Below are 23318 nucleotides of genomic sequence, written 5' to 3' on the forward strand. Positions count from 1 at the left end.
ATTCAGCCATAAGTGAAAATATAGAAGGCAAATCTTGGTTATCCTAAGCGACTTTCTTGATACCGTTCTTGATACGGTTTAAGTGGAATAGACGAAGAATCTAATTTTAAATGGAATAGACGGAGAATGCACAAAGTGAAGATAAGACGTGCGCAGGGCTGTTGGGTGTTACAGATGCTGATTTCTGCTGCGGAATGAGAAGGCCTGGTGACAGTACCGGCTTGACAAACCAGTCGTCGATCTTCTCTAACGACCTCGAGAACCAGAACAAGAACCAGAACAATAACCACTATACGTCGCACCAATACCTTCGCACTTACCTTCGCGGTCCGTTCTTTAAATTTTATTTCTTGTTACTACCTAATGTCATTTACATTGAAAATAATTCACCATTATCATAATTTCTTTTGATTAACTTAAACTGATCTACGCGGCTTATTCAGTACTAACTTGATTTTCGGTTATATTAAAAAAAAAAAATAATATTATGACGTATATTATTGAATCTTTAGATAGAAATTTATGTATAGCTTGTCTCGAAGGAATTATAAGAAAATATTATTTTGTTAAGAAAGAAATATGTTGATACATTAATGCATATTTTTTTATTTACAAATATAACAAATAATAATAATCGTTTTACGCATATAACAACATGTAATTAAATTTTCATAAATTGAATTTTGTTTATAATTTAGACACTAAATTTGAAGACTAAAGTTTTAAAACCTAAAATTTAAACAAGAAAGTAACATTTTATTTTATAATTTGGTACAAATTTCTGACTATTATATTTATATTTTAATTTAGTGTTGACTGATGATTCTATTGTATAATACATTTTAGTATGGTGTAATGGTATTATGCATATTAGGGGTAAATTCACAGATTTCAAGGGCTTTGATATACACGTATTTATATTATCAAGGATACGGCAACGAATAACTAATAATGAGTAACTTTCAAAAGGTTTTAGCGCGCGCACGTATATGTGTGTGTGTCTGTGTATTTATATATGTGTGAAACATTATTCTCGAGGTAAATAACTTCTCGGGAGAGAAGTGTAGGAGAGAAAAATATATTTGCTTCGGCAAAATGCATATTCCTTCTTAAATGTACATGGTGTCAGAAAATTACGTTTTTATTCATTAAATTTATTTTATTGATAACTTTTTAATAAACAACGAGCGACGGCTAAAACCTTTTGAAAGTTTCGCAAAGGGCCGTGATAATATATATTAAGACCACTGAAATCTGTGAGGTCGGCCCTAAAAATAAGCATAATTATCAATATAATAAAATCAGGTTCCATGTGAAAGCCGCGCACGCCTTTGCTAACAAGAAATAATCGAAATACTTCCGAAAATAATCACTAATTGTGATTATAGCCAATTGTAAACTTGATTATTGATAAATAACTAATATACAATTAATTGGAGTACTGATATATAATTGAGTACTGAATGGGGCGTGTGTATGTGTGTATCGATCTTTCGCGCGATGGTTCATAGGTCGGGTCAGGTAGTATACATAGAAATATATCTCATATAATATATACCAAAATTTATTTAATTATATTAATAAATTATACATTGTGATTTATTGTTTGAGAGATATTGTAAGTATTCTTGCAGTTTTGCTAAATTTTGGTTAGAGATAGTTCAATTGTAGATCATTCATAAATTTGTATACATATGTTGTATTTATATTATATTCAAAATTTATATTATATTATATTCAAAATTTATTAACTTTTAGAAACTGGAAAGCTGTTTTTTTAAATTTTTTCTTCATTTTTTCCTAGAATATTACTTTAACATGTATATTTAAAAATTCTAAATAAATAATTTTAAAAGATGTCCACAATAAAAAGAAACATCCAGTTTTTAAAGATTTTTTATCAAATTTTTGTAGTAAAAATTGCTTTTAATTTAAATAGAGCGATAAATTACATAAGAATGTCATTGACGTATCAATGTCTAACTATTCTCGAATGCATTAGTCATATTGATAAATACATTGTTGACCTAAATCTTCGCCATATAGTTTTAGCAATCTTGTATCCATATACGTATCCGTACATTCATATATACATACCCACAAAGAGATAAATAAATAAGGCGCATTGACAGTAATAGAATCAAGGTATGATAATGTTTAATTACAAAATATTTGATATTAAAAAAGAGATATATACTTGATTGGTACTACGAGCTCGTGTCTGTGGGACTGTGATTTGTGATGTGTATGTTTAGTTGTGGCAGCGGACCTTCCCCCTCACCTATAATCATCATGAATCGTTTTTCATTCATTATATGCCTCCTGACTTTACGATATGTTTAGACATTATTGACACATTTCACTCGCTTAACTTTTCTTATGTGGATAAGATACTCGAATGAAATACTTTTTTTTGCCTCTATATTTAAAAATATAAAAGAACAAACATCTTTGTGGAAATACTTTAGTAAATATGCGTAAAAGGTTACGGCAAAACTTCTGAAAATGTTCACGTTCCGATTTAGCTCAAATTTTAAAAATAAGTTTTTATAGATAAAAAAATGTATACAAGAAGGATTTTTTACGATTCAAAAGTTAAGGAACTTTTTTAACAATTTTTTATATTTTTTGTATATATTAACGTGCAATGTTGCAATAATATTTATCCTGATGTATATTATCACGGCCATGTCCTTGATTATCAGTTATGTGTACGTTATATTAACAAAATTTTTTCTCTAAATTTTCTTAATTATATCTTATAATCTAACATTTTCTCTTTAAAATGTGTTTTTAATCATTACGCCACGAATTTTTTATTGACAATAAGTTACGACGATTTAAAATGAATAGTGCATTTTCAGGGTTTCTTCCCTAAAAATTTATATTCTGCCGCCGGTATTGGCATTACCCAAGGTGTACCATGGGAAGGTTGACTTACATCTTGTGTGTGTGTGCGTGTATGTGTGTGTGTGTGTGTGTGTGTGTGTGTGTGTGTGTGTATGTGTGTGTGTGTGTGTGTGTATGTGTGTGTGTGTGTGTGTGTATGTGTGTGTGTGTGTGTGTGTATGTGTGTGTGTGTGTGTGTGTATGTGTGTGTGTGTGTGTGTGTATGTGTGTGTGTGTGTGTGTGTATGTGTGTGTGTGTGTGTGTGTATGTGTGTGTGTGTGTGTGTGTATGTGTGTGTGTGTGTGTGTGTATGTGTGTGTGTGTGTGTGTGTATGTGTGTGTGTGTGTGTGTGTATGTGTGTGTGTGTGTGTGTGTATGTGTGTGTGTGTGTGTGTGTATGTGTGTGTGTGTGTGTGTGTATGTGTGTGTGTGTGTGTGTGTATGTGTGTGTGTGTGTGTGTGTGTGTGTGTATGTATGTGTGTGTGGATATGTGTGTGAGAATGTGAGCATGCTTGCGTGCCTACGTGCGTGCGTGCGTGTGCGTGTGCATGCGTTTTTGTGTCAGCAGAGATAACAACCCCTCGATTCGTCTCTCTCTCTTTCATTGCCGCAGTCAAAAAATATTTAAAAAATTTCTTAACTTTTGAGTCGCAAAAACTTCTTTTGGTATACATTTTTTTTTTATCTAAAGAAACCTATTTTCCAAATTTGATCTAAATTGGAATTTGCTGAACTATGACCTTTTATTCTGAAATTAAAATAGAATAAAAAATACAAATACAATAATATTAAAGTCACCATAATTATTAAATTATAAGCTTAAAATTGGCCAATAAATATTGCATACAACTCGCGCATGCGCTTAGACCCATAACTACATTTACATATATAACAAAATTTGTTACCTGTTATTTTACCTTGATTTTCAAAATTTAACTGAGATTGATTTTTACTGCAAAGCTAAATAGAAATTCTTATATATCTCTATATTATCCATACATAAGAAACAACACAACAAAATTGAATGTACAGTAAAAATCAATCTTAATTGATTTATGAAAATCAATAGATGACAGTTTTTAATACGTGTGTAAATGTAATTATGAGCTTGAGCATGCGAATTCTATGCAATCATTAGTCTATTTTAATAACTTATAACTCAAAAACTGTTGTGATCTTAATATTTTTATATTAAGATTTTCGATTTTATTTTATTTGTAAAATAGCTAAAAACATTTAATATGTAAAGCTTAAAATATTTAATATGTAAAATATTTAGTATTGTAATTATATTATATATTCTGAAATTATTTCACTCAAAGTATAAGTTAAAGAATTTGAATAATTATCTCAATAACAATGCTAAATTATTCCAATAATGTTTAATTGATAATGTTTCTCAGACATTTTAGGCACTGCATATTTAATAGCGAGTAACTTTTCAAATTAATTCTTCATGAAAATTAATATTTTCGCGAAAAGATCCGATATAATTTAATTACAGACGCGTTTAACAATATGGATATCAAGAAACGAGATTCGATATATCCGAAATAAGGTATCACGGGATGTAACATATCATTTTCATCTAAAAACGTAACAAGTTAGAATCCATCGTATTACGGACGCAGCATGGGAGTTGGTCGCCAATCGCAAGATCTACATATCAGTTTAACTCGCTTGACTTTCGTGCTCGATGCATCGACCTATCAATGCTCACTTCGTCATGTTCAATACGTTCTTATCAAAAACTGACACCGACGTGTTTAGGCATTAACAACATGCATCAATGTTTTCTTTTTCAATTCATTATTTATATACACATATTATGCGATTAATGTGACTGTTTCATGTCTAATATAAATATCAGGATTAAAATTATAAAATGATAAAAAATTATGTGAAATTTTTTAAAAAATATTTCTTTTTAGTATAGAAATTTTATACTAATAAAATTAGATTAATAAAAACTTGATGATTGCTTTCCATTATTTTTTGTGAGAACTGGTACTTGAATATTAAAATAACTTTATATCGATATAAATTTTAGCGAGCTTAAATATCTTACATCTTTTATCTCAATTCCATTATCTTTATTTATCACAATGAACAAATTTAATTCTTAATTGTTTATATGTGACGATGATCGGATTGCTGGCTAAGACCCGAGTCTTTGAGAGATTGAAACATTTTTATAAGGATGTATTATAAGGACAAATATTTATTTAGAAACACATTTGTAGTTTCTAAGAGAAATATGTGCTATAGTAGATAACAATGCCCTTTAACGTACTAAAATCGTTATTATTTTTTTATTCTAATTAATGAGATGTTTGTCTAGTGTTATACAAAGTTTTTGTTATATAATAACGTAGTACCACCATAATTGTTATATGAGTTTTTTAACATATTGTGTTGGTGTAGTAATCTATATATACACAATTTTCTAGTAAAGTATATAATTTTCGCAAGTATCCTGGGTGATGAGCAATGATTAATTATCAGATGGTATTGTTGATCGTTTCTTTGCAATACATATTATGCAAACTAGAGCATTCGTTGCAATGTCTTCTTGATCAAATGCGCTTTAAATCACAAAAGAGGGACTTTATACATCTTAACGGGATGGATGTGTAACCAACAATAATCATTTTGGGATAAAACCAATCCGAGTCCTAATCACGACTTCAAGCTTTTTCCCAAGTAAATAGCAGCATGTGCACAGCATGGCTCGAGAAAAGCTTTCAGCATATTCCTAAACAGCATCAGCTTAAGTTGATATATATGTATATATATATATATATATATATATATATATATATATAATAAAAACAAACACATAGACCTAATATGCGATATTTCCGTTACATTATACATGTTTACAATTATATGGAAATTGAATTGAACAATTTCCATGCAATGAAAAAATTCTATGCCGATCGATCTACCACATATAATATTAATTGTTCGATACAAATTTTTTCGTGAAATATGTGAATTACTTCTGTGTGAAGTTTGATGTGAAGTTATTTTTTTTGTAATATGAAGAATATGAATTTCGTTAAATAAAGATAAATTCAACAATGCTTTTTTCACGCTCAATTTATACTACGCTAGTGAAAATTCTTTCTGGTAAATTGCTCTATCAGTTAAATACTGTTATGTATATTTATCAAAGTTCATATTTTTTATATTACAGAAAAAAATAACTTAAAGTAATTTACATATTTCATGATTTGTATTAAACAACATAAAATATATTGCTCAAATTGCACAAAAAAAATATATTATTTTGAAGAAACAAAAAATTCTAAAAATATTAACAACTTTACAACTCAACACATGATCGATCGGATGATACAAAACGTAAAAACTAAAGTCGTATTTGTTTACTGTTTCAGGAACATTGACTGTGAATGTGAGCGTGCTGTTGTTAAGCTTAGCTTCTCCAGACGAATCCAGTCTGGTAATATATAATTATGTTCTTTGTGTTCTAGAGTTTAATAAGAAAATAATAAATGTGACACTTCCTAAATATTAAACACTACCTTCAAATGACAACACTTTAAAAGTTTTGGTGTAAAAAAGATTTATTTATCAAATATATGAAGTCTGACAATAAAGTAATGATATTTTTCCTCTTATACTGGCAACCCTGCAGCCGTTTACCTCTGACCATGTTTGACCTTGGTTCTTCCCCCATTTCAGCTCCGACATGGCTTTACATTTTGTCCGTCTTGAATAGCTACTTGAGATGTTAAGACGGGTTTGTGTAACGAAAATAGGATCATGTAATATTGCACAAAAGTATGCTATCTTTTTTGCGTAAAACAGCGATAATCTTACAAACGTATATAAAGCTTAAGCAAGCTTTTGGAGATGAGCACAAGTCTTTCGCTGGCATAAAATGTTTTCTGAAAGCAGTTATTGAAGACCAACAGTGCAGTCCATCCATCAATAACACGGACAACACAGTCAAAGTAAGGAAATTTGTACAATCCGATCGAAAATTAACAATTAAAATGATTGCAGAATTTTCCGCAATGTCATATTGCTGCAATGTTCGATATTACGCGATCCCGTTTTCGTTACAAGGAACACAAACCCGTTTTAACACCTCAAGCAGCTACTTCAGATTGATAGAATGCAGGGTCATGCTAGTTGAAGCTGGAATAGGGGAAGGATCAATGTCAAACATGGTCAGAGGTAACAAGCTGCAGAGTTGCCAATATAAAAAAAAAATCAATTTTATTACTTTATTGTCAGACCTCGTATAATATATTTATCAAAAAATTTATAGAGCGACAAATAAGCGCTAGTTCTTTTGTGGTCTCCATATATAATCATACATTAATTTGAATTACGTCCATTACGATATTGCCATCCTATTTTCACAGAAATACGAGGTGGAATTTCTACTGCAGCAACAATGGTACGATCCACGATTACGTTACAGTAATAGATCCAAATATGAATTTTTAAATGCGATTCACCATTACGAAAATATCTGGTTACCGGATACATATTTCATAATGCATGGAGATTTCAAGGATCCCATCATTCCCGTACATTTTGCCTTGCGGATATATCGCAACGGCACTGTCAACTACCTTATGCGGTACTTATAACACTGATATATTTTATATTGTATATAAATTAAATTTACTAAAAATATGAAATATATCTCAGATATATATTAATAATATACTTCTGCACAATAATAAATGAATATTATTAATTCAATATTAACGATCCACATTTTTGAACTGCATATGGGGAATGCTTCTGGTTATTTAGTATATCACGTTTAATCACTTCCCTACATTTACCACTCTTCTTCTTTTCATATTGAATTAAAAATATTTAAATAGAGATAATGATAAAATCAATTTTTAAACTTAATGGGAATTTTTCCAAATAACTTAATAAATATCACATAATCGACACTTATATAAATAGGTTACTATAATTTTACAGGCGTCACCTTATCATATCCTGTCAGGGTAGCCTTAATATCTTCCCCTTTGACGACCCATTGTGTTCATTCGCGATTGAGAGCAGCAAGTATCACATTTAGAATAAAATAACTTTTGGATACAAATAGTATAAAAAACAATTATATTTTTTAAGCATGTAATTCATGAGAAAGTTAATAAAATCAATATTTTTATTTTTTAGTATCTTATGAGCAGACAGCGATTACATACGTATGGAAAAACGACGAGGGTACGTTACGAAAAAGTCCAAGCCTAACGTCACTGAATGCATATCTCATTAAGAATCAGACAATCACATGTCCGATCAAAGTGAGCTGGAGAGGTGAGTAAAAAATCAATTGCTCGTTTTATAAATCCATTTTGAAAGAGAATGCGATTTGAGATGATACGCGCTTACTTTTAAGAATGTTTCTGAAATTCATTCTGAAAATATTGTAATGTTTTTATATATTTTTATGTATTTGTTGTAGATTATCAAAATTTAATTTTTTTCTGCCATTCTTTCATTTTTCTGTAACCCGTTATTACAGAAATTCTTATATAAAAATGTTACTATTTTATTGAAATGGTCAAAACAAATATATAATCGTCTTTTTATAAGTTTGCTCTTTTGACGATTTTATCCTAAAAATAAACTTTACTTTATGGATTATATATAACAAATGCAGTATATTATTGTATTTGACGGTTAGATCATGGTTTGCTGATCTGAATTATTGCTTGTTATTTAAATCTTATTTGACATTTATGAGGTAACCTACCATTGTATCTATTAGCGACGCTTTATCATCAGATCAATAAATCCGACAAGTATATTACCACATCTATTAAAACACCTTTAAAAATTTATTTGTCTTTTTTCCAAATCTATAAATTATAGATATAGACTTTATTAAGAATCACTATTTAGAATCGTGTGGCATAAAATTTAATCCTTTAAATATTTTTAAATTGTTATATAATCATTTAAATGTAAAAATTTTAATCAATCTTTTGACAGCAAATTGAATTTTTTTAAATTTAATTTTGACTTTGTTTTGAATACAGTCTTTCATTATTTAGTTTAATCGCATTTTTTGGAAAACAATTAATGTTGTTGGCGATGTTTATAGAGCATCCTTCTCTATAACAAAAAATAAAAAGTGCACGCATGGCTATTATCTGGCAGCATAGTCCATGTTGTTTTTTGTCTTGTTTTATAAAACGCTTAATTGACTAATGCTTTAAATGCGCAACTGATGTTTTTCAATATCGCGTTTTTATTTCTTTGTTTTTTTTTGTTAGGTAAAAGGGCATTTTTTGAAGAATTCCAGTTTTTTGTGCAAGATTTGCTTTCTCAATTTTCTATGAATAATCATACATTTTCTTAATTGAAAAAATAAATATATATTAAATATGTATGTGTACGGAAAACATTAATATACTTATAGAATGAGGTGCTAAATGAGTTGTAATAATCCTGTTTCTCTTATTAAAAAAAAACACTGTTCTAAATTAATTTTTAAATAGTATGTCTATTTGAAACTTTCCTTGGAAAAAGATTTTTTTTTCTACATATATTTTTTATATAAGATAGATGCTCCTCTTTGTCAAAAATATGTGTATATGAAATATATGTATTATGCACGAAATAATATATTAACATATACATATATACATAGTATGTATATAGGCGCACAAGAGAAGTCACTTGTGCATGTGGCGTAGTGAAGATCAAATATCTATATTGTGTTTTTTTCCTGTTTGTTGTTAACATCATAATATCTGTGTTCTGGCGAGTGTACATAGAGTGTAAAAATAGATTCCCTAGACTGTCCTAGAAGATGCATATTGGCAACCTTGGATCCTGTCTCGCTTTTCAACTGAGCCCATCATGGTTTGTTTTTAGGGTGAGGTTTTCTTTCTCGTAATGATTATTCATCGGAGCGTCCTTGAAGGATGTTTTCCCTTTGCCTTCTCGTACTTATAATCGATCTGTTTGCCAACTACAATATGACTATCGCGCGCGCTCGAAAAAATCCAAAGAAATTGCAAAGCTCATTGCACGTCATTTTGCTGTCGTGCGATAAAAATAGAATTACGTTTAGTTGTAATATGAGAAAATTTTCTTTATTATCAATGGCTTCTGCTAACATAGAAATTAGGACTTATGTGTGTATATAAAATTTGCTGGCAAGCTAATAACTTTAGATCGCTTCTTGGTCGTTCTTTTAGTGCGGCAAGAGGCTTTCAATTTTGAAGTGTTGAACTGTGTGTATGTGCAGCATATCTTGGATATACATATATCACATGGATACCTTTCCCGAAAACGCCAAAGTAACAATTAAATTGACAAATAGGATGTCGCCCGCAGTTTATTATCAATTCATGAGCATTATCATACTTGTATTGCAAACTTTTAATCATATTGAAGAATTGGCCAACATATTTATAAATATAAATGAAAAATATAAATATAAATTCATTTATATCATAAATAATTGAAGTTTATCGTTTAAAGAGAAGTCATTAGTTGATTAATATATACTTTGCCCTAAAAAATTCAATCATGTCGGAAAGCGAGTTATGCTTGATCTGTAAATAGGCGAAGAGTTTATATTTACATGATTTAATAAGAGCAGAGAACGGATAGATCTTAATATACAGAATTATCTAGTCTTCCAATTAATCATTTTTTTTCAAATTTTAATTAATTTTTTGTTATCAGCGGTAATTGTAACTTTTACTGATCCTAATTCAAACTATAACACACACTTTCTAAACTAACGTTTAATTCATTTTATAATGCTTCATTCTTATATATACATTATTGTTTGTTATAATGGAAAATTATCGCGAATTTGTACAATAATGATTTGAAATAAAGCGAATAGCTTTTAAATAACGTGTAAAATCTATTTTGAGCGAGAAACGTAAAAACTCTTGACTGAATAAGATATTATAGATATTATATATAATGGATCAAGCATTACTTTTTAGCTCTGTGGAAATTTGTCTCTCTTCGAGAGAAGCCTGTAGCAAAATGCGGAAGGATAAATAGAAAAAGATAGGAAAGAAAGATCGTGGGGTGTTCTGTTGCAGCTGACGGACAAATTATGGTCGATGAGGACGAGTTGGATGATTTTGGAAACTTTAAGTGCTCGCTATGCCAGCGCAGGTTTGAGGAGCAAGGTAAAAATCACATCTATCTCTTTGACACGAGTGTAATGTGTATCTATAAAACGATTCGAAGAGGTATAGTAAGAGGGAGAGAGAGAGACAGGACCAAGCTTACCAAAATTCGTGATGCCAAGACATCCCAAGTAGATATTCGATGTTGCTTTTTATATAGTATATCGATTTTTGCGGTAGTATTATAAAATTGTCGCTCAGAGTTGGAAAACTGTAGACATTGGAGACCGTACGAGCGTTGCCAAATTTATAGTTAGATCGTTGTAAACGCTAAAGCAATAATTTACTCCCTCGTATGTATTACATTTGAATTGTATATTTTGCATTACAAGTCTTTGGAAAAGGAATATTCTGCAAGGATATATTTTTTTATTGTAAAACAAATTTTTTACATATATGTATATATATAGGATGGGCTATTTTAATGTCCCTACCTAAATATCTTTCCCACGTCTTTGAAAAAAAAAAAATGTTTCGTATAAAAGTTTTGTGATTTCGAGGAGAGCATAAGATGATGCATGGGTTTGATTCTGGGTGAAAGTCATGAAGTTATTTTAAGATTATTTTAATTTTTTTAAACGAATCATTTTAATTTGTTTATATAAACCGATTCCTCGCAATATTCAATGTAAAAGTTATAAAATTGTGAATAGTTTACGAGATATTTTATACTTTACTTTGATATAATTTTACATAAATTATGAAATATCTCGTAAAGAGAGAGAGAGGGGGGAGAGGGAGGGGAGGGGGATAGAGAGGGAGGGAGGGAGGAGGGAGGTAGGGAGGGAGGGAGAGAGAGAGAGAGAGAGAGAGAGAGAGAGAGAGAGAGAGTGTGTATTCATTTTTCGATTATTTTACTTCAATACTTTTATACACATAATAATGTGCATGAAAGGACAATAATCGGAATCAGTTGGTGTAAAGAAAACACATAATTGTTTTAAAAAACAATATGAATTTGCAACGTGCAGCTACATATTTGTTCTTAAAAACACAACTATGGGTTTTTTTATCTTGTAGTTAAATTAAATCATTTTTCTATCTTGTTATTACATAAAACAAATAGTACCATCTTATCCCCCTCGAAGTCATAAAACTTGTACAAAATTTTTTTGTGTGAAAGGCATAAGAAATAAGATATTTAAGTGGGAACATTAAAATGACTCACCCTGTATACGCGGGGCTAACAATAAGTATTAAATACTTAAAGTCGACAAGTTCCATATTTACGCCACTGGTTGAGATGGGGAGTTAATTTTTTATGTTTAATAGACCTTCAGCAACTTAAGCTACACACAAAATTTCGTTACATTATCTTCTTTTCTTTAGAAATTATTAAATTAAAACTTTTTTTTGGAGAACTTTAACGACCTGTATCTTGGAAACGAAGGCCCATAGGACATAACTTTATATAAAAAAAACTTTACTTTTCACTGATAAACACGTTGTTTCATTTGTTTCCAGCCTTTTTGTTACTGTATAAATGTATATATTATACAATATATATATATATATATATATATACATATATATACGGCATCTCAGAAATGATAGTAGAAAAAGGAGGCATATTCTACAGGTCAAAATAATGTAAAATTGTTCGATGAACATGTGTCCGGAAACGCATCCCTCTGAGTTACAGCCCCCCAAAGTTTTCCAAAAAAACTCGGATTTTCTGTTTATTGTATATAATTTTTGACACCAAAAATGAATAAAACGCATAAAGATACGTATATATACCAATTATCATAAAATTCAAAGCCCAAGTTTAGACAATATACAGAAAATTCGAGTTTCTTCGGGAAACTTTGGGCGGCTGCAACTCAGAGGGGGTGCGATTCCGGACACATGTTCAGGACAATTTTACCTTATTTTGACCTGTATGCCTTTGACATGTAAAATGCCTCCTTTTTTCTATTATCAATTCTGGGACACCCTGCATATCATATACAGTAACAAAAAGGAAGGGTATATATATCAGCGCTTAGTAAACTTAAATCGTAATTTTATATAGAATTACTATAATACTATATTATCGCTTATAAGTACTTGCTTATTTATAGTGTTTCATATTTTTTGATATAATGGAGTAAAAACATTTTTAAAAAATCTTTTTATTTTAAAGTAAACACCAAAAGATGGATACTCTAATTAAAATTATTTAAACTGTATAAAATTATGTAAGTTCTATGGTAAAGAAATATTTATGTGCAGTAGATAGTTTAAATTCTTGAATAAAAACAACATATAAATTATACTACAATAAGATAGAGTTAGAATTGTCCTTGTAAATAAATTTTCTTTTTGTCGCTGTCCATATAAGCTTCGCTTTTTTCATATGTTTATATTTTTATTTGCAGAACATTTTTGCACATAATTTTCTATTTTTGCTACTAGATATCCGCGCCATAAAATAAAGATTTTGCTTGAAATTAATTCCCAAGAAAAATCCAAATAAAACGGGAGCTTCAAATTATTTAACAAAGCATATGAACAGTATTAGTTAAATGATGTTTACACAAACTGTTTGCCTCGTAATTATTGAATGTTTATATATTTTTTTTATATTCAAGAAATATGAAAAATAAGCAAGAAGTTGTATTGGGGTTATTCGTAAAAAAAATTGATTTATCATAGTTTGATGTTCCCTAATGATAGATGTGTTCTTTCATGCCTGTCAATCTTCCGACAGATCCTTTTTTGATGCCAATACGTTAGTACTTTGCTCAAGTGCTTGAAATGCTTTTGTGAATATGATGTTTGATAGCCACAAATTGATAAGATATATTATATATATATATATATACTGTTTTTTTCTTTTTTCTTTTCTTAAAATATATAAAAAGATACCAAAGATCCAAACAAATGTGGCTTATAAAGCGACAAAAATACAGCATTATTTTATTCACATAAAATTCAGTATTTACGAATTTTTGAGATTGCTGATTATAAATTTGAAGCTAAAATTACAAAACTAAAAATAACGGATTCAATATATTGTAGTTCATCAAGTAGATAATTTTTACATATAGACGTTAATTTACTCTGAGAGATAGAAATTGCGCTGATTAATATAATCAGAAATAAAAATATTTTTGTATTTCAGAAAGAGTCCGCAACGATTGCAATGATTCAAAATGCACATGATTCAGAACTCTATCCACTATAATATGTATGAAAATCGAAGTGATCGATGAGGTGTAATCTTTCTGCAAAGTTTACACTTTCTGATTCGCCATGTTAGATCCACGATTTTAAAATTTGTAATTTTGATCTCAGATTTGTAATCACCATAATTCTAAAACTTGTAGTTTCAAAAATCTATAAATACTTATTTGTACGTTATTTGACAAAAGTTGAAATATTTTTATCTTTGAACAAACCCGTGAGACATTATAACGTTTTGAACTCAATGTCATATATTTTTCCTTATATATTAAACATTGTAATATTGCTTCTTATTGTTAGAGCAAAATCTTTATAATTTCAAAAAAAGAACTTTGCACAGCCCTCTAAAAATTATATTTAATTTTGAATTAACTAATTATTAGCAGATTAGTAAGTAAAAAAAATAATTTTTAATATTTGAGTATTTATTTGAGTAATTATCCATTAATAATTCGCTTCTATTCGTATCGATATCAAAATATTATTATCTTCTTTCTATTCTTCGAAAATATAAATTTATTTTGATCCTTGTGCCAACATAAAAAATGAAATTGCGTGTACGTGGTTTAGGTAATTACAGCTGCTTAAAAGTGGATCTAATCTTTACGCGAGATCGTTCTTTCTACTTTACCACGGTTTTCATCCCGGGTATTATTTTGGTAACCAGCTCTTTCATCACATTCTGGCTTGAATGGAACGCCGTGCCGGCGCGAGTGATGATCGGTGAGTCTATACGACACAATGTCATTTCATAATTGTCGAAAAACGAAAGTTTTATACGAGTATATTCCGATTTAATTTCAATGAAAATTTTACTATTGCACAATGCTTTATATAATATTTATAAAATTTTGTCACAGATAAACTTCTTTTATAATTTTTTAATAAATTTTTCAAGAAATTTTTTCAAATTTATTTTTATGACGATTGTTTACATATGAGTTTTGAATTTCATCAAGGAAACAAGATATTAAATAATAAAACCAGATGTCTGTCAGGCATTTGCCCCAGACAAATAAAATATAAATATATAAATTAATATAAAAACTTAGTTAAAATTTCTTTTTTTGAATTTTTCTGATATTTCAAATATTCTTTTTTTGATTTAAAGGTCATTAATTTTACCTGTTTTTAAGTTTAAATTAGATATTAGATACTTCGCAATTAAATAAAAAAAGTAGTAGCTTTTAATATGAATATCTTGAAAAATAAAACTAGTATCTCCAATCGTGTTTTAGGTGTAACAACAATGCTCAACTTTTTCACTACGTCGAATGGCTTCCGGGGAACGCTGCCCGTCGTTTCAAACCTGACTGCCATGAATGTATGGGACGGCGTGTGCATGTGCTTCATCTACGCGAGTCTTCTCGAATTTGTTTGCGTGAACTATGTTGGTCGCAAGCGGCCGATGCACAACGTTGTCTATCGTCCAGGCGAAAACCCCGTCACCCAGGTATTTTGCTGATTGACATTTTGTTCGACGCGACACATAAATAGCACTCTTGTCCCGGATATTCAACAATGCAAATTTTGTGTGAATGGAGCCGTACTGCCTTTTTCATACAATTAATATCAGTTAACACACACACACACACAAACGCGCGCGCAAATACGTGCACATGTATGTATATATTTACATACTAGATTTGTATTTATATAAATAAAGTAAAAGTATAAAAATTGTATGTGACAGATTATTTTATTTTAATCAATGGTGACTGCTTTTTCCAACTGCGATTCCAAATATTATATTTATTTTTGAATTGTATCGATTTATGTCAACATGTAAATATATAAAAAACATTTTATAATTTGTAATGCCTCTGCCTGCATGCACGCACACACACACCTACATACCCTCACACCCACACACCCACACACCCACACAACCACACAACCACACAACTACACCCACACCCACACGCACACACCTACACCCCCTCCTTTCACACACACAAAAACGATATAAATCATTTTTTCATAGTTAATTTAATATTTGGAAAATCGGTTGAAGAAACCAGTCACCGTCGATTAAAATCAAATAAATTGAACTGGAATTTTTCATGCTTTTAATTTCGCATAATGACGATTAATTGTCTAATATATAAATACGACTCTAATATGTAAATATGGATTTAGTTTATAAATACGAGAGAAATATTGTATATCAAAATGTTTTAAATTGGTTCTAATAATAACTTCGTGCACGACAAGCAACTAATAAAATAATACGAATAAATTTTACGGAGAAATTATTAATCATCCTGTTAATTTATATGGACAGTAAGATTTTTAATCATTAATGTTGAGACCACAAACAAACACAGATTTCCCGCGTTTGCACAAGTAAATAAATTTAAAACGATATTCTACACTCTGAGCGATATCTCTCCGAATTACTATTTTGCAATACAATGATAAATATTACTGATATTGATATTAGATAAAGATTATCGGTATCGATAATATAATCTTATAAGGATCAGATTTTTTTTAACAGAAGCAAATTGAGACTTCGTATATTCTGTGAAGTCTTACATCGAGTTTAACTTAATTGTAAAATCATAGCTTTGGGATCATCTTTCTGATTTCATCGAATAAGAACATTTCGTAAGAAGATGGTGACAAGGAAACAGATTTTATAGGTACCAAACGGAATAGGTATAAGCCCGCGTCAGGTAAACATGTGTGTGTATCAAAAATTGAAAATCTCATTTATCATACGACTGGTCTCATATTGACTTGTGATCAAAAATTCTGGTAATATACATATATGTGGACGCGATAAAAAGCTATGGATTCCCAAATATTATTTCTAAGATTTATATACAATCACGATCATATTATCCATTTTGTTACGGCAAAACTGGACGCAGCTCTATCGCGAAACGCATTTTATTGATATTAGCATAATCGATTTTTCGCTGTTCATGCTATGTAATTTATCAGACTTTTATAGTATAAAATTTAGTATAAAATATATTTTTTTGATAAAACGTATGCAGATACATAAAAACATATGATAACATTATTGTTTTGCAAAAACAAGGTGTCCAGCGGCACTCAATACAAAATAAAAGAGAACCACTATAGTGGCTCGTATGGCACGTTTCATTCTATAAAATTGCTTAGGGGAAAACCACTATAGTGGCGTATATAAGTATGCAAAGAGTAATCGTAAATAAAAATAGTTGTTTAAGCTATAATATGTTTTGAGTTCTGTCAAGTTTTTTAGAAATAAATTTTCCATATAGAATGTTTGATACTTATTGACATGTCCTTCGTTTTTTTGTCGCGTTTACATCTTGCACATATGAACTTGTTGGTGTGACTTTGCACAAACACAGTATGATCTTTTCTAATATCTGCATCTCTCGAAATTTCTATATCTTTCAATTCGTTCTTTCTTTTTTCTAGAGAGTGTGAGTGTTATTATCTGTCAAATTTCGACTAATTTTATTCGTAAATCGCAAATTCATCAGATCGCGCGCGGATTGTGCCGGATTTTTATTAGCAATAATCGATCGAATATTGAGATTATTGGAAGATTGATGTTCGATGATATATGTTTAGCAACATTCATTGTGTAACACACCAATGCTTTAGATTTAGAGTTAGCACACAAAAATATCCAACAGACACGTTTAAAAAAAAGAGCAGATAAAGAACAACTCGACTGTATCTTAAATAGACAGTTAATTCAGCATACAGCAAGCATCAATGGCATAAATAGAGCGGTATTTTTTCAAGAGCGTTCATTATTTTTGAAAGAGACTGTGATATGTATGTCTTTACAATTTGATCCTTAGAACGTACTGGAAAGGCCATAATTGATCTAACTGTAAGTCATGACCAGAAGTTGTCGACATCTATTTATCTTTATCTATCCAAAATCACATCTATGCGCTTGCAGCAAGATGATAACGAGCGACGTGAAATCGTCCTTTTTGAAAATCATCTTTTTTGAAAAGAAAAAAAGACGAAAATCATTCTATTAAGGTGCCATTACAGGGTAGCATAGAGTGTCGAGCGTCTGAGCAGAAAATCATTGCGCAGGATTCTAAATGAGATAGATTCCAGCTTCTTGCGACTAATAATATGGTGAGTCACATGAGTTCGGTCGAGATAAAAAAGATTATGTTCTGATATACATAAAAATTGATATTTATTTACATTGTACAACAGATATTATTATTAAACAAAATATTATTGAACGTCATTACCAACAGTGTATATTAGAATTTAACCAAGAGCATTAAAGGATTAATTTTCCTAATTTTTTTTCTACATGTTTAGAACATACTGTTTCTTCGTAAATCATCTCTTACTATTTATAATAGTTCTTCAAACAGTGTCATTGTCATTTTTGTATAATTTTTTAATCTAAGATTTTCCAACTTGACACTATAAAGTATATATTGCGTGAATTCGTATATGTGTCTTATTTGTTTGAATATTTCAACTATCTAAAATCTCTTGTTGCGTTTCTTTTTTAATTTTATTCTTATTTGCACTGCTAGTAATGATGTTCTATAATATATTTTGTTTAATAATAACAACATTTATTGTATGATGAAATAAATAGAATTTTGCGCAATGATTTTTTACGTAGACGCTTGACGCTCGATGCTTGATGCTGCCATTTAAAGGCACATTACATTTATGATTGACGCATGTGTATTGTAGTAAGCAGGCAAAAACAGATATATGTTGGGCACAGCAAAAATCAGCCATGGCCCTTTCAGTATATGTACATATTCTAAAATTTGATTCTATTTCTTTGTTTCTATCAATTCTCAGATCTCTCTTATTTTTCATTTTCACTTATTTTTACTTTCACTTTTATTATTCTAATATTTTTACTTCAATTTCATTATCTTGATATTTTTACTCACAATTTCTCTTTTCTGTCATTAATTTCTCGCTTTTGTTTTTTTTTATATTCAAATATTTTAAAAGAATATATTTCCTATCTTTATCTCTTTGTAGGTTTCTAAAATATCTTTATCTCACAATTAAATTACGCTTCTTATATTAAAATAAATTTTTCTATGAAAATTTGAAATATATTAATTTTATATGAAGGCGTAAATTACGTTTATTAAATGAATGACAACATCATGTTGTATATGTATAAGACGCGATTAATATTTAAATGCTATATTTTGTCAAAGAAGATTGTCAAGAACACTTTAAATAAAAAAATTCTATCGTTTAATTAATCCATCTAATAACTTAAAAATCACATTAGGAAACATTTCGTTCGTCGCTCAGAAAAGTTAATGAAAACAAGATATATTGAAAAATAATGAAGGAGAATATCAAAAAGAAAAATGGGACGTATTCTTTATTTTTTTTCTTTTTTCTCTCTGTCTCTTTCTCACACTCTCTTTCTTTCTTTTTCTGTCTGTCTGTTTCTGTTATAAACACGATTAGTAAGAAATTGGTTGGTGGAAATGTTGGTGAGTAAGTCTCTTTGTTTGGTGTCTGTGATGTTGCAGCGGCTCCCAGCGGTACTCAGCAGGATAGGAATTATATTGGCCAGCCCTTTGGTAAGATTTCCTATTGCATTAGGATGCGGTCATGAGTTTGCGCGTTTCTGGTTCCCGCGAAATGCGAATTGCAAAATGTTGCAATTCTATGATTTATCGAAATTCAGTTATGAAAGAAATTCAGAATATTATAATCCAAGAGAGAAATGTATTATGATGCATGTATAATTTCATATAAATAACAGTATCAAAATGAAGATTAATTAGAAAAGAAAATAAAGCAATGCACGTGTAAAATCTTAACTGCGTCCTAAAAACATACCGACACAACACATACACATATACACATACAAATACAGATACTTGTTCTCACTATCCTTCCAGATCTCTTACGTGCGTATATTTTATATATTTATTATTATACTCTCGCGTGCATATTTTACTGATGATATGTGATGAGTATGGAAAAGCAAAAATTTCGCAACAAGAACAAATTTATGAAAAAAGAAATGTTTATTTTGATATTTAAAAAATTAGACTGTATTTGTTTTTTCTTATGTATAGGAAGATTTCTCCGATGTTTTTGTAATGATATTTCTATTTGTTTTTATTATGACAATTATGTGTGGCAAAAGCATAGTTAGTTAAACATACATACATTTTTCAAAAAATAAAGACAAAGACTGCCATTAATACGGCTTACAACAAAATCCAGTGTATATACACATACACATTACATATTATGTATAGATTTAACACATACACATTACATATAGTGTGTATAGATTTAATACGTCATTCTATATGCCGTTTTTTCCCTGATTGCGTTCAAAAATTTGGAATAGAATAGCGTTTAAATGATCAATCAAAACAAAGAAATCTTTGTTTCTTTTGTTCTGATTGGTCATTCAAGTGCTCTCTGACAAGTAAATTTTTTCGAATATATAGCTCATTACATATGACAAATCGGAGTGCTAATTAAAAATTATTACCCCGGTATCCTAACTCCCATTTGAAAAACTTTAACTATAAATTTAGCTATATAAATCGAAAAAAGATATTACGACATTAAGACTTTTTTGCATATAATATTAAGGAAAAATATATAAAGTAATGATAAAATCGGTACATATACACACACAACAAATCGTACAAAGTACATTTCTGTTTGTGTTTTTTCAATGCACAGTAAATGTGTGCATTTTGGGTTAGATGCAAACGCATATGTAAATGCACAAAAGAAAAGAAATTTATTTTCTTTATTTTATAATGAATGAGTGATAAGCAACTCAAGTCGTATAGTTTGATTAATCTTAAATATAATACAGTTAAACTCTCTCTCTCTCTCTCTCTCTCTCTCTCTCTCTCTCTCTCTGTCTCTCTGAATAAAAGCTACATCCAAGTTATCAAGTTTAAAGATATGACTTCATAGTTGCGTTGTTTTAGCAAATTACTGTGCATTTATATATTGTAAAATATATAATGTGGCTATATAAGGAGAAGAAAATCTTTCTCTTGTTTTATAAATTCTTGTTCTCCTCCGTCCTTACTTTTCTGGTCTGCGTTTTACATATATTGATGACGAAAAATCATTAAAATGTACGTACTATGACTGCATGAAATGCATGAGAGCATGCACATGCATGGGTGCATGCTATAATTTCATTCAATGCTTTATCTGATATTTCGATATTTTTGATGCTTTAACGAGGATAATATCATTATTTATAACAAGTCAATTTACGCAATAATTAAGAAAAAAAGGGCGCTTATAATTATTTCTTAATCGTTTTGCATATAATCTAATTACTTTTTACATAGTTTATAAAAAGGATATATGTATACAAATGTATACTATATTCAAGTTTTGCATTCTGCTGAATTCAGGATCTTAATTTTATTATTTGTGTTTGATTATCAAACAGTAACTTTTTTTAACTATTTGGTAGTGCTCTCTAATAATTGGCTTTTCTTATTTGTTTCGTAAAAATTTTAAATTGAATAATTGGTATCTTCTTGTTTGTTTCTGTCGTAAAAGCATTTATTACGAAATATTGATGTCACCTTTTGCGATTATTTAAATTGCTTCTGCTGTATTACCAGCGACCAGGATTTTTCGCGCAAGGTAATTTTTATTGTACATTATAAATCCTTCTTTAAACAGCAAAATGGTGTAAACTATTTATATTCTGTGTTGATGTTTTTCTATTTTTATAATTAATGTCATAAATATTGAGTTTTCAGAAAGTCTTCTCTCGCTAATCTTTTTCCCTCTCTCTCTTGTGAAATACATCAAAAATACAAAAATATAAACAACTAGGAAAACTTTCTGAATGATTATAGATTTACCAAAAAAATATTCTAGATAGAAACATCATGGCCGCTGGCATATTAAGAACCATCACTTGCGCAAATAACATTTTTAAAACAGAAAAATTTAGAAAGATGAGCATGCAGTCGAAAAAAAACAGAAAAATAATATTTTTATAATTACCTTTATTTCAAATGCTTTCTGCGTTCGATATTTTTTAAGCATATCTCTCATGATCATTAATTATCAATTTCAATTTGGACCAACAAAGTAGAAAAACAGCTTTCGTAATATCGTAACTCATCAAGCTACATAACAGATCCTTTTATTGATGCAAAAATCACAAACACGTAATAATAGATAAATTATTTTGAATCAAAAATTAAAATCAAGATTATACGCGAGAAATAATAAAACATGTAACTAATTACAAGTTATTACTTCGTTATATATGTATAAGTCATGCATTTATTGTGGTATCAACAAATTGCTTCTGCCATTGAACTAATTCTCATTTGAGCTAACACATAGCATAAGCTTGAAACGAGATATTTTTCGAGACGCAAGAAGGCGGTGCGGAAATCCGTTCAAAAATTCGTACATTTTTACCGCAAATATTTTCAAACGAAATCATGCCGAAAGACGTGCCGAGAAGTAAGCCATTTTGTATACTATAAGTTACTTTTTATTATAAATTATGTCCAGGACATTATTATAAATATCCAGGAATAATTTTAATCTAATTAATCCTATATGAGCTATTTAAATTCAAATAAATACAATTTAAAAATGCAATATAATTAAATACAAAAATAGGTTGCAATCTTCTCTCATCGTCCTTCTCATAAAATTTTGAAGAAATTGCAGAGAAATTCCCTGATTATATATACAGTGACACCAGCGATTTATTTTGTAAGGACGACATGTGTTTGAGAAAATATTTTACCAAACGAATCATTTAGAGATGTACAATTGTTTGTACGAGAATAATGTTCACATCGGATCTCCCGTAATTAATCAATGTTATAATCTTTCTAATAATGCAACATTTGTCCAGTAAGAATCGTATCGGATTCGGATTGCTTCGCAAATTTATTAAATTCCTAATGATAAAGACGATAATAACTTTTCGTGAAAGAAACTTATAAATATATGCTTCAAATTATTTTTTGTGATAAGAAGTTGATCTAGATCCGATGTGAAATAGAGTAAGTAGATATTTATATGGCATGTAATTTTTAAGTTATACCGCAGAGGCACGAAAAAGTGTTGATATACATATATACT

General features: G+C 29.5%; 1 protein-coding gene across 20 annotated transcripts in view; it reads left to right on the top strand.

The window, feature by feature from the left end:
- Positions 1-23318, top strand: part of LOC115243124 (glutamate-gated chloride channel) — a 54832-nt gene that overhangs the window by 26826 nt on the left and 4688 nt on the right. For 3 of the 20 annotated variants that reach the window (XM_029819841.1, XM_029819840.1, XM_029819857.1), the window contains 10 exons: positions 157-327; positions 6294-6358; positions 7290-7510; positions 7870-7952; positions 8071-8211; positions 10971-11060; positions 13753-13773; positions 14799-14951; positions 15467-15681; positions 19730-19780. In XM_029819841.1, the coding sequence (XP_029675701.1) occupies positions 157-327; positions 6294-6358; positions 7290-7510; positions 7870-7952; positions 8071-8211; positions 10971-11060; positions 13753-13773; positions 14799-14951; positions 15467-15681; positions 19730-19780 (1211 nt within the window). The remainder of the gene's footprint in view (positions 1-156; positions 328-6293; positions 6359-7289; positions 7511-7869; positions 7953-8070; positions 8212-10970; positions 11061-13752; positions 13774-14798; positions 14952-15466; positions 15682-19729; positions 19781-23318) is intronic. The other 17 variants (XM_029819843.1, XM_029819858.1, XM_029819846.1 and 14 more) reach the window with 14 other exon arrangements.

Source organism: Formica exsecta, unplaced genomic scaffold (genome assembly GCF_003651465.1).
Source record: "Formica exsecta isolate Colony F162 unplaced genomic scaffold, ASM365146v1 scaffold69, whole genome shotgun sequence".
In the NCBI taxonomy this organism is placed as follows: Eukaryota; Metazoa; Arthropoda; class Insecta; order Hymenoptera; family Formicidae; genus Formica; species Formica exsecta.